The sequence below is a fragment of the Cryptotermes secundus genome, unplaced genomic scaffold (genome assembly GCF_002891405.2).
Source record: "Cryptotermes secundus unplaced genomic scaffold, Csec_1.0 scaffold357, whole genome shotgun sequence".
Lineage (NCBI taxonomy): Eukaryota > Metazoa > Arthropoda > Insecta > Blattodea > Kalotermitidae > Cryptotermes > Cryptotermes secundus.
In genome coordinates this window covers 247,992-261,078 of record NW_019727094.1, presented here as the reverse complement: position 1 = coordinate 261,078, position 13,087 = coordinate 247,992, and the positions used below count along the sequence as shown (strand labels likewise).

Sequence of the window (13,087 nt, the reverse complement as noted above, 5' to 3'; positions counted from 1 at the left end):
ATCATCATAATCACCCGGGGCAGGCTACAATAGGCCAATCAGTGGCCGCCGTGCCAAATGGACCCAGTTGGACTCCACCCCCCACTAAGCGAATTAAAAATAATTAGATGCTCTAGGAACAAAATAACGGGAAACTACCATCACACGTTTCTTGTAAATTTCTTTAAGACGTCGAAAAGTTTTATTATCTCATTAAGAAGCTATAAGAACCTCTCATGATACTTGTATCGATTCCAAGACTTAAAATGGCTGTTTTTATTCGTCCTGTGGGCATAGACCAATGTGTAACAGCTTCTGAAAGCTAAAGGGGGTGTCATATCTGCCCTTTCATGCACTCGAAAGTTCCTTTGGCCATGTCCGCCTGCTTTGGAATTCTGTGTCGGGTTTGATTAGGTTAGGTTCTGAATACTTCCATGAGAAACAAATAACAAGAACTGGATTTCTACTGTATCAGCCAATTAGAACTGCAGCCTGACTTAAAAGCTTTCCTGTGTAACCGCTTTAAAGTTCGTAAAATTGAAGCATTTCAGAGAATAAAAAACAATAGAATTATCTCTTCTTCTACTGTACCAAAAATCTGTAAACAGTTCTATCTTCTGGGATTTACTTGGCACGGCGGCCACTGATTGGTCTATTGTACCTGCCCCGAGTGATTATGATTATGGAGAATTTGGTGGAATGAAGATTGGCAGGGGGAACTGAAGTACTCTGAGAAATCCCGCCCCAGCGCCACTTTGTCCACCACAAATCCCACTTGACCAGACCCGGGATCGAACCCGGGCCGCCGCGGTGGGAAGACAGCGACTAACCGCTTGAGCTATGGCTCGGCCCGGGTTATATGTGTAACTGTGTCTACTCCGTTGAAAGTCGACTGACGTTTCGGAAGATCACTTTGCCCCCCGTCTTCAAGGTCGAAGAATAGGCCAAGCGACATGTTCCTCCGAAAAGTCTGTTGACTTTTAACAGACTACACGGCGTTATGTCCCAGAAGATAGAACTTTTCATAAACACCTGGAAACCTGATATCCTAAGAAAACTGCAGTTTAGGAACTGCACAGATGACATAGGTCGTGAAGGGGTAAAGTAAATGCAACTTCACCTCACTTCATGGGTAGACGGTTTCTTGAGAAGCTGGTAGTATCACAGCTGATGGAGACTTCTGATTGTCCTGTTCACAAAATACCGGCCGCCAAACCCTTTCCCAGGTGAGACACTTCCAGTCAGTACCCTCATATCCTGTTTCTGTAAGATACAATTTAATATTAAACTTTCATCTACTCATAGATTTCCCAGATGGTTTAATCTCTTGAGATTTTCCCACTGAAATGTTGTTTGCATTTCTTGTTTGACCCATACGTATTATAATGCCCCTCCCTTGCAATGCTTATGGATTTAATTCTTCTTCTTCTTCTTCCTTGGCACTACAGCCCCAGTGGGCCTAGGCCTACCTCGATGAACTTCTCCGTTCACTTCGGTTTTCTAGATCTTACACATTCGGTAGGACTCCTTGGGCGAGTGATCAGCTCGTGATCAGCGGCCCGAGTTCGATCCCGGGTATGATCAAGTGGGATTTGTGGTGGACAAAGTGGCGCTGGGGCGGGTTTTCTTCGAGTACTTCGGTTTCCCCTGCCAGTCTTCATTCCACCAAATTCTGCATCATCATAATCACCCGGGGCAGGTACCATAGGCCAATCAGTGGCCGCCATGCCAAGTGGACCCAGTTTGACTCCACCCCCCCCCCACTAAGCAAATTAAAAAAAATTAATCACCCCAGTAATATTAGGTGGAGAGCTTCAAGGCGTTCTTGCCGTGCCCCAAAACGTGTATTTCGATTATTATTTGTATCCTTTTAATTAAAACTTTTAGGCACAGTTGAGCATTAAAGATACAAAGCCCATTCCTTCCCATTGAGGCAAAGGGTGAATGATTTGTCGACTTAGCAACAGGAAACTCCGTACCTTTGTTAGCTGATTTCTTAGAACAAACATTTCATGGCCGCGCCAGCGTCTATTGTTTGCTTGTCACTTGAGGTTGAAGTATCCATTTACGTTTAAATTATTAATCTCTATTCTATTCGCATGCCTGTACACGTGGAGAATTTGGTAACGTCATAATTGATTCAGTGTGCGTGAGACCCACGTGATGATAAAGTTAGGCTCGCCTGTTTAGATTGATGAATCAAATTCCCTGGCGACAGCACAGCAGCACTTTCTCTGTTGACCCACTAAACACACTCAACCTTCGGCGCATTGTTCCGATAGAAGTAGACGCTCACGGAGCCCATCACCCTCAGTTGAACGTCCACTGTTGTGGGAAGAACATGGCTCTCGACTCTTGCACACAGGTAAGAGAATTCGACACCTCCTGTTAAAAATTGCGTAACACCCGCGTCTCTTCTTGAAGGCCGTTCTTCCTTAGAGTTGAGTAAATAATTACTGTTATATATTTTTGTGATACATCTGTAAAATATTATATGTACACCATTAAAGAGGCTACCTAAACTAATTAAAATGTTCATACCTGGATACAAATAATTATGAACATAATTCGTTAAGGGAGGAACATGGTGTTGAGGAGAATATTTGGTTCGAAGAGAGATGAAGTGACAGGAGACTGGATAAAACTGCATAATAAGGAGCTTCATAACTTGTACTCTTCTCCAAGTATAATTAGAATGATCAAGTCAAGGAGGGTGAGATGGACAGGACATGTAGAACGAAAAGGGCAGAGGAGAAATTCATATAGGATACTGGTGCGAAAGCCGGAAGGAAGATCTCTAGGGAGACCAAGACGTGGGTGGGTGGATAATATTAATATGGATCTTAGAGAGATGGGATGGAATGGTACGGATTGGATTGATCTGGCTCAGGATAGAGACCGCCGGAGTGCTCTTGTGAACACGGTAATGAACCTTCGGGTTCCATAAAATGCTGGGAAGTTCTTGAGTGGCTGCAAAATTGGGGGCTTCCCAAGAAGGGCTCAGCTCCATGAGTGAGTCAGATAGCAGAATTTAGATATGAGATAATATGGAGCTTAATTATGAAATTATAATTCATCATTGTCGCGAACATGAAACTTGAAGGTACCATAAAATTATAAATACTTTATATTTGGAAAAAACCTGAGGCAGTGATTATTCAAATGTATGTTGTTACTGATACCTTAAAAAGTGGAATAATAGTGGAATAAAAGTTATATAATTCGAATAGAAATTTTAAAGTGAGTTTGTTGCAGTTTAATTCAATATTTACACCGTTTTTAAGTTCTAGCAAATAAGGTGTATCACTTGTGAAACTGTCGATCACAATCTTGGTTAGGATGGACTCGGCAGATTACTAATACAGGACACAAGAGGAATGCATACACATTTGTACTGGATAAATTAATTGTGAAACGGCCGCCCAGAACACCGAGAAGGAGATGGTTGAATAACACTAAGCTGAATTTTATATAAATACGTTGCGGGGATTCGAGTTGGGCGGAAGAAGATGGGGATCGTGCCAATTGGTAGCCTTTAGCACCGAAATAGCTGTGTGAGCCTGCTGAGTCCGCCACAGTGATGTTTGTTTTCAAAGTACTGATCACACTAACTTTGGGAAGGCACTCTGTAGGCACGGATGTAAGCTATGCCCACGGTTCTCAGTGTTGCGTTCTGTGCATATAGACGCCATTCCGTGGTTCAAGGTCGAATGAATAATCCTACTCTAAAATATCTATAGAGGATCCATGTTTAAGAGTTGGTCCTCAAACGGAACAGAACTGACGCGATCCTTGGGAGATGTAGAAGATGAAGGAAATCTAGAACTCTTTGTAATAATAATAATAATAAAAATCTACAGGTGCTACAGGCCTTAATGAACCTTGGCCTCACTTTTACAGTTTCTTAATCATATAGATAGTCGGTGGGACTCCTTAGTCGGGGGATCAGCCCCCCGCAAGGACACTACCTATACAGGACAGCACAAACGCAGATATCCATTCCTCGAGTGGGATTTTAACCCACGATCCCAGTATTTGAGTGGGTGAAGACATGTCATGCCTTAGACAGCCTAGCCATTGTGATCGGCAGAGTGCGTATAACAAATTAAATCAATTATAGATTTATGCAGGCAAAGAATACTGTACTGCTGGGCGGTGCATTTAGTTGATGCATTTATAAGCGTCTTTGTCTCGTGCTTAGAGTAAATTTACTTAACTTTACGACGAATTTCAAATTTTCCTTTGTACTTCAAACGACCTTGTTTGGTATTGTTCAGTGTAGGTGAGGAATGCACGTATCCGTGCTTCGTAACCACATTGCAGCGGGGTTTCCTGTGGTTACTCGTGCTGTACGTTATACCGGAGCCAGCGTCTGTGCTGCTGTATCATTTCACTTCCGATTCAGTTATGAATATGAATGTACTTTTGTTTTATTGGTACAAATGTGGGATAAAATTTCTGAGTGCCGTATGAATGCACGCTAGTGATTTCTTCGGAAATGTTCATGACTCTGTACCAGACTTCAAATTCAGAAAGACCTGATGTTACTAAATGAAATCATTTATAGTCGTTTATTACTAAGATAAATGCTTTCGGGCGCGCCATAGCTCAAGCGGTTAATGGCTGGCTTCCCACCACGGCGGCCCGGATTCGATCCCGGCTCTGGTCAAGTGGGATTTGTGGTGAACAAAGTGGCGCTAGGGCAGGTTTTCTCCGAGTTCTTCGGTTTTCACTCCCAATCTTCATTTCACTAATTGCTCCACAATCACCCTCACCTATCATCTGGGGCTGGTACAATAGGCCAGAAGTGGCCGCAGTACAAGGGACTTAGTCCCACCCCACTAGCAATAAAAAAAAACATAAATGCTTTTGTGCATGTTTTTGTTTTTATAGTGCAGTTACGTTTGTTGGGCGGTAAGCAGACAGCAGGTAGCGAGGGTTAGCCCTATTGGAACAGGAATGCCGATTGAATGGCCTTGACCGGCCAAAAGAAATGTCCCCTACGTTTTATGGCAAATTCTACCCGTATTGTACAGCTCAGAACAAATATAAATCCTCTATGTTTGTTAGCTATGAGAATTTTACGAAAAGCATCGATATGATGTGGAACAAATATAAATTGAAGAGTGTGAAAAACCGCCTCTGTAGTTTAGTGGTCAGAGTTCCTGGGTTCGATTCCCGACGCTACCATATTTTCTAAGTAGTAGTGGGTCTGCAAACGGGGTCCACTCAGCCTCATGAGGATAATTGAGGAGCTATTTCAAGGAAATAGCGGCTCCTGTCTATAGAACCGAAATTAACGGCCGTAGGGATTCCTTGCGCTGACGACGCGACACTCTCTATCCGCCAAAGTTGGCACTTAACGAGTACTTTGGCGACAAGCGGCTGTCGCTCTGTCGGTATAGTTCGCTTGCGGACTAAAGTCACGGAGTTATTTATTGTTTGTATATTCTGGGCAGTAGCGCTGTATAGTTCGGTGGAAGTTTACCGATGTTTCGGTGAAACGTACTGCCTCCATCTTCAAAGACTAATACAGAGTCAAGCAAGAAGCCGTCAAAGACTATTTGTCTGAACATTTAACGTCGAATGAAATAACGCGAGTGATTACGGTTCAGGAAAGAAGCAAAGTGACGAAAGCTTACTTAAGTTCACGAGTCATTGAACTTTGGGCCTAGGAAACTCAAGATCTCAGCCAGCCGGAGGGTATCCATTGTTGTTCATGAATTTCCAGATTTTTTTATCATTCTGAAAGATGATTTAAAAGTTTTGTAGTTGATCAAACTTCGCTAAACAATTTGACAGGCTAATTTAGAGATTGGTAGAGGCCTTGCGACGAGCTGATCACCCGCCCAAGGAGCCATACCGAATGTGTAAGATCTAGAAAAACCGAAGTGAACGGAGAAGTTCCTGGAGGTAGGCCTAGGCCCACTGGGGCTGTAGTGCCAAGGAAAAAAAAATTAGAGTTTAATCTTTTACATATGTAGGTTAATTATTACTGGGATAGTGTAGTCGGTATAGCGACTGGCTACGGGCCGAAGGACCTAGGGATCAGAGTTCGAGTCCCTGTACGGCCAAGAATTCGGGACGTGAAGCTGACCACTCACCTCCAACTAGTGCCGAGGTCAAGAAAACTTGGATCTATATATCCACTCACCCATACGTCTTCATGGCACAAGGACAGGGCCGCGCCATAGCTCAATCGGTTAGTCCCTGGCTTTCCATCGCAGCGGCCCGGATTCGATCCCGGGGTCTGGTCAAGTGGGATTTGTGGTGGACAAAGTGGCGCTGGGGCAGGTTTTCTCCGAGTACTTCGGTTTCCCTTGCCAATCTTCATTCCACCAATTGCTCCACAATCACCCTCACCCATCATCTGGGGCTGGTACAATAGGCCAAAAGTGGCTGCAGTGCAAGGGACTTAGTCCCACCCCACTGGCAATAATAAACAATAAGCACAAGGACAAATTTTCCTTTACCTTTTACTTTCTAAAGTAGCTAGCATATGCGAGGATGTATGTAATGCTTACGTAATTAAAAAAAGAGTGGTAAAGCTTGTGGCTGGTATTTGGAAGTTTTCCGTTTCTAATACCGACTGAGATTCTCGGGATTTTCCTCAGTCCCTGAGGCAAATTCCGGGATAGCTCTTAAATGAAGACACGAACGCTCCCCCCCCCCATCCCTTCAGTTTAACTCTTTTCCATTTACTCATTTAACGCTACTTAGCCTGAGGTGCTACAAGCAAATTAATATGATTTAAGCGGCGTTCAGGCTGCAGACTTCCCACCTGCTGCTTCTGGGGCTTTTCATGTGTACGCCATTTGTGTCTCAGGTACAATTGTTGCAACGTGTACTTGGTCTTGCCAGTAGGCGCAGGTTCTTATCTCGCGGAATTTCTGCCTGCGGAAAGAAACTCTGCGCCATTTTCACTTCTATCTCTCGCATTTTGAAAGAACAGGTTTTTCTTTACTCTTTATCGCAATCGTCACACGCTCCACCCGTCACCCTCCTACATACCCCTTCACTCTTTTTTATTGACATATTTCCCCTAGAAAAAATGTTCGTCTCGTCATTTTGGCCCCTCTATTACTCTAGAAAGACATTACTAACTTTCCTATTGGTCCTGGAGCCCCCTTTCGAGACTAGGGCTAGAAATTCGGCTACTCTTTTTCCAGTCACCAAATTCGACCCCCAGACCGCCCTCGGCTGGCCTTTGTGTCCAGGATCGAAAATGTACAATTGTTTCAAATTGTTAACTTGCCAGGGAATTCAGACATCCGTTATGAGTTGTAAAATGTATTTTCTTTTTTAAATAGGCCCTTCTGAAGTCACATTATTCAGCTCAGTGCAGCTCGTAACTTCTGAAATTATAAATGCTAGAAATTTAGTTCCTGACTTGAAAGGTCTAAGCATTCGTTGCAAATTGTTTCTCATTCACAGTATAAGTGTAATATCCCTTTTATGGCATAACATGAAGCACTTGGCCTGGATGCAAGAAAACCCCCTTGGAACTAAAATAATAATCATGGTTAAAGAGAACTGAATTTGAATTAATAAAACATTAATATTTGAACAGCTACAAAGCATACCCAAACCTGTCTTCTTTCGTCTCAATATGAACCATACTGTGGCATGCAGACCCGTTGCTGAGCAACTATCACAAGATAAGCAAAAATACAACAGCCATTACTGAATAACGGATTCGCAAATAAGCATGTTTGCATGGTAACAATTGGCAACAGCAACAGAGGAACAGTGTTTTCTGTGCGGTACGTGTCGCGATGTTATAAGCAAGACGGTGTGGTGAGTTATGAGACAGTCCCCAGCCAGTAAGGACGTGAGCACGGAAACAAGGGACACTGTTGGTATGTCACCGGGCAACGACTGGTGAAGACGTGGTGTGACAGATTTGGCCGTTTCTAGGAAGCGAATAGGTAAACACGTTTCCAAGCGTTCAAGAATAGACACCAGTTGCTACGCAACGGCTCTAATGATCCACTGCACGCAGTGTAACTTTAACTAACTGAAAGCCGATATCCACGGCAATGAATCGTTCAAAGCACAGTAACTGCTAAGAATGCAATAGATGTACTATTGAAAGAGGTGACTTCTACACGGTTCGCCGTAACATAACATCATACAAGGAGCATCCAGTAGTTGAAACTCCGTGTGGAGGCGGGATCGAATACCTCCTCCATGCCCCTGCGAGTCGTAAGAGGCGACGAAAAGGGAAGTCTAAAATCTGAGACAGTAAAATATGGGACTCGGACCTGAGAAAGACTGCGCTGGCAAGAGCCAGCAGCATATACAAAAGACAGACCCGTTCTCTCGTCAGAGAGGGCGCCCCACAGAAACAAGACCGTAACTGTCAAACGGCAATAATTAATATCTGGTCATGAGCCCCAGATGGGGCTCGACATCAGGACTTACTAACTGACTGACCGTCAGTCGCAATGTGACTTTGACTTTGACAATAGTTGAAGTTTGGTGCTTTATTCCAAGATAGACTGGCCGACTGACCGTCGGTCGTAACATAGACTGACACAGAAAACAGTTGAAGTGTTGAAGACTATTTTATGTGTTATTGTTCCAGTAATCTTTTGAAGTGTTATAATTGTTTGTAGTTACGACTGGTGAGTGTTCAATAAATCATTAATCTAATCCAGAACCCATTAATTGTTAGCCACGTAACCAATATACGTGACAATAGCAAACTGAGAGGACTTTGTGTGTGCTGTGGTTACAGTGAACTTTGGAGTGAGTAACTCAGTGAGAATGTAATTATTTGTAGTTACGTTCTGTAAGTGTTCAGTGAATCCGATCATCAAGGCGGATCCCGTCTGTAGTCACTCATACACATGACAATATCGTACTATTTGTAACATAAGCAATTTACTTTCAGGCGAGGATTATACGATTACAAGGTTTATAAACTCATAATCGTGTCCCTTCTCTTCGTACTGCCTCTGTGATATAGTGGTCAGCGTTTCTGGCTACAGATCCAGAGGTTCTTGTTCGATTCCCGGCGCTACCAGATTTTTTATGAGTAGTGGGTCTGGAACGGGGTCCGCTCAGCCTCGTAATAATAATTGAGATATTTCAAGGAAATGGCGGCGGCTCCGGTCTAGAAAACCGAAAGTAACGGGGATTCGTTGCGTTGACCACGCGACACCCTCTGTCCGCAAAAGTTGGCACTAAAAACTTCGCCGACAAGCGGCGGTCTCTCAGTCGGTATAGTTCGCTTGCGTACTAAAATCACGGAGTTAGTCTCTTCTCTTTTCGGCATGGTGCATTTTCGGAGCGAGGATGAGGAGAGCCTCCAGATATGAAGGTAGCTGCGCATATGATGAATAACCAGCGGCGAACAGCCGACAGGGGGTGCTTCTCCAGCTTTTTAACTTCACACCCTAAGAATTCAGTTTGTTATGAAAAGTTACACAGGATTTCGGGCTTAATGTGGACTGGTTTTATTTCCCGCAGGATAGGGACTACAGGTGGGCTCTTGTGAGCATGCGATTGAACATTCTGATTCTGTAGAAGGCACGGAACTTCTTAACCACCTGAGCAGGTATCAGCTTATCAGGGACTCCGCTTCATGAGGTTAATGACAACACAATGCTCCAATTCAAAATTTCAACTAAATATGGTTCAGTGGTCGGCGTTGCAGTAACAGTATCTGTTGGGAAGGAGACGGGGCGGCGCTCCAGCCATTTACTACATGGTGATGAATCTAAAAAGAATTCTCCATCATTTGGCCTTTAGCTGGTCACATTAATGATTGAGCTATCCCGCCCTGGAAGATGTGTGAGGGCATTTATAAATTAAAACCCTCATCCATATTCACAGCAGTTATACGCTGGCAGCTGCCATAAAACTCTGCTGCAACGAATTATGTTCCTGTGATTTACGGGACATTTAGTGAGACTTCATTGCAAATACCACTAAATTTATCGCCACGTTGATACATTCAGTCCGTTACATATGACATTAACATTTTGCACGTTAACAGCCGTATTACTCGTAATATCGTACATCGATATGAGATAATTTTGCGTGATAGGAATGTGTTTTATACTTGATTTGCTTGTTATTTCATGGTACTTAAAAATAATTGCATTACGTGTTGATATTTCGTAACTTGGTTATTTGTTATGTCAGGCTTGATGGACGTAGGTGAAGGGTACAGAACTCATAACGACTGGGTGACTGGCTGGCTGAACTGTGTTCTGTTACCTCATGAACAAACAGAACGCATGGATGTGGCTCAGATCGGCCATGAGTACGTGAGCTAAAGCAATGCTTGTTGGCCAACTGGAAGTTACCTTAACTTTCTCTAAAGGCCTCATCCGTAACACATGTTTGTCTCCGCGTTATGAAGGTTAGACAATGCAGTGCAAACATCAGTATTTATATAGGAACTCGGGTGCGCCGCATCCAAAGTGTTGTGAGATGCGCATGCGTGAGAAGTCCGTAGTAAATTATCTGGTTAATACGTATCCGGGGGGCAGAGGGAAGACGGGAAGATGTCCCTCGAAAAACATCACCGCTGTATAGTCTCGATAGGGGCCGTGACATAGCTCAGGCGGTTAGTCGCGGGCTTCCCACCGTGGCGGACCGCGTTCGAGCCCGGGTCAGGTCATGTGGGATTTGTGGTGGACGAATGGTACTTCTGTATCCCATGCCAATTCTCACTCCACTGACTGCTCCACACTTATCTATCGTCTGGTGCTGGTACAATATGCCAGTTACTGGCCGACGTATCAAGTGGACTGAGTTTCACCCCACCCCAAGAAAAAAAGATGGTCTCGGTACTGACAGCGGGGTTAAATAAGAAAGTAAGCAAGAAGTTCTGGGAATAACTTCCATCTACACCTAGGTCTAACTATGGGCTCCTACCTTAAGGCTTCTCGACTGATAGCTTTTAACCGTGCAAGTGTCAGTGTCAAGGCCGCGCCATAGCTCAAGCGGTTAGTTGCTGGCTTCCCACCCCGGCGGTCCGGGTTCGAGCCCGGGTTAGGTCATGTAGGTTTTGTAGTGGAGAAAGTGGCGCTGTGGCAGGTTTTCTCCGAGTACTTCGGTTTCCCCTGCCAATCTTCATTCCACCAAATTCTCCATCATAATCACCCCGGGCAGGTATAATATGCCAATCAGTGGCCGACGTGCCGAGTGGACCCAGCTTGACTCCACCCCCCACTATCCGAATTAAAAAAATGTCAGTATCCATGTAATATTTCGTAACATTTTATATGGTATGGGGCTGATAGTGTGGCCCAACCTCCAAGCTACAAGATCACCCCCTTTCGGCTATCATTTCTCTGTACTCCATATATTTGCAGCCTCCTTCAGCATCTATAGACTGCCTCTTCCATCTGCAACGTGAGGACACGGACCCGTTTAACACTGAACAACTAAGAGACTACTCAGGAGACAGTGTTTATTCTTTCTTATATTAAACACACAGAATTTTATTAATACAGAATGAAATCAGCGGGAAACGTGGTTCCTGAGACACTTCTCGAAACCCAGTGAAGAAAGCAGAAGGACATGAAGGAACTGATAAACACGTATAAATGTAATTCTAGAGAACCCCCATCCGATTAGCACCAGCTGGCTGCTCTAATGGTTTGTGTAATAAGCATGGCTTAGCGTAAAACACTGTTCATATAATTCTCTGTAAATGTGTTATAAGATGGGATGGGCTGTTGAATTATCATGTTAATGAGGGTTTTGTAACATTTACGTAAGAACTGTGTGATGAAATTTTGTAATGGCGACGCAGTAGGCTGATTTTAATTTAATTCGTATTTAGAGTTGTATAAAGTCTGTAACAAGAACTTTTATGTGCAAGAGATACCAGAAGGGCATAAAAGTATTTCTGAAACATTTGTTTACTTTATGTTGCTGGAGAAGTGAGAAGTAAGCAATAACATTATAAACACACTTTCTACGTTGTCTGTCTTTTTTCTCGGTAACATAAAATGTACACAGACATGAAATTAGACTGCATTTCCTTCTCTGGTTGCAAATTACTTCTCCCTTCGCCATAAATGTCCACCTTCCTCTGTCTGGAAATGAACTGCTAGGCAGTTTGCCTCCGGCGCCTTGTAATAGTCTGTCAATACTTTCATTCGAGATTTGTTCCTGTAGGTCTATAGGCCTACTATAATTTGCTTTGCATGCAGTGGCTGAGTGGGCTAATATGAATACGTCCGTGACAAATGTAGTAGAAGAAATCGAATCTGTGCAGTAGAATTTTTTTTTCTTGGCACTACAGCCCCAGTGGGCCTGTGCCTACCTCCATGAACTTCTCCGTTCACTTTGGTGTGCAATAGAATAACCATCTATAAATATCAGACGTTACGAAATGCAGGCAGGCGCTATATATAGTGGCAGAAATAAATTATGTATTATTTAAGCTAGGGGTACGCGGTAGCGTAGTTGGTTGAGGCACTATGCTACAAGCCCGAAGGTTGCCGGGTCAAGTTCCGATGAGGTCATTGGATTTTTTCCCAGTTGACCTAATCCTTCCAGCCGCACTATGACCCTGGGGTTGACTCAGCCTCTAACAAAAATGAGTACCAGGAATTAAATAATTTTCCTGGGGAGTAAAGCGCGGCCAGCGCGTAAGGCTGACAACCTTGCCGCCATCTGTGAGCTGATTTTCTAGATAATGTGGGACCGTCAACGTCTCACAACCCTATGGGCCTTCACGGCCTGGTACAGGAATAGCTTTACTTTTTTACTTATTATTTAAACTGTTAGGCAGTTCTCTTGGCTCATGATGCTTCCAATCTTATTTAAGCTAAAAGCTTATACCTTAAATGAATTTTGCAACTATTCTGCCCACATTCACCCCCCCCCCATTCGGTGCATAATTTTGTTTGTTCTATTTGTATATTCATCAGTTTTTTACAAAGTGTGAAGATACGTGCATCTCCGTGGTTTTAGTACGCAAGCGAACAATACCGACAGAGCCGCCGCTTGACGGCGAAGTTAGTGCCAACTCTACGGTCTAGTGGTCAGAGTTGCTGGCTACAGATCCAGAGGTCCCGGGTTCGATTCCCGGCGCTACCAGATTTTCTGAGAAGTGGAGGGTCTGGAACGGGGTCCAATC

At 43.8% G+C, this 13,087-nt stretch overlaps 1 protein-coding gene across 3 annotated transcripts in view; it reads left to right on the top strand.

The window, feature by feature from the left end:
• Window positions 1-13,087, top strand: part of LOC111864382 (ejaculatory bulb-specific protein 3) — a 67,637-nt gene that overhangs the window by 46,352 nt on the left and 8,198 nt on the right. The window contains exon 1 of one of the 3 annotated variants that reach the window (XM_023851594.2): window positions 2,159-2,344. The exons of the other annotated variants lie outside the window; for them this stretch is intronic. Within the exon in view, the coding sequence (XP_023707362.2) occupies window positions 2,174-2,344 (171 nt within the window). The 5' untranslated portion in view covers window positions 2,159-2,173. Of the gene's footprint in view, window positions 1-2,158; window positions 2,345-13,087 lie in introns of those variants that run through there. 3 annotated transcript variants of the gene reach the window in all.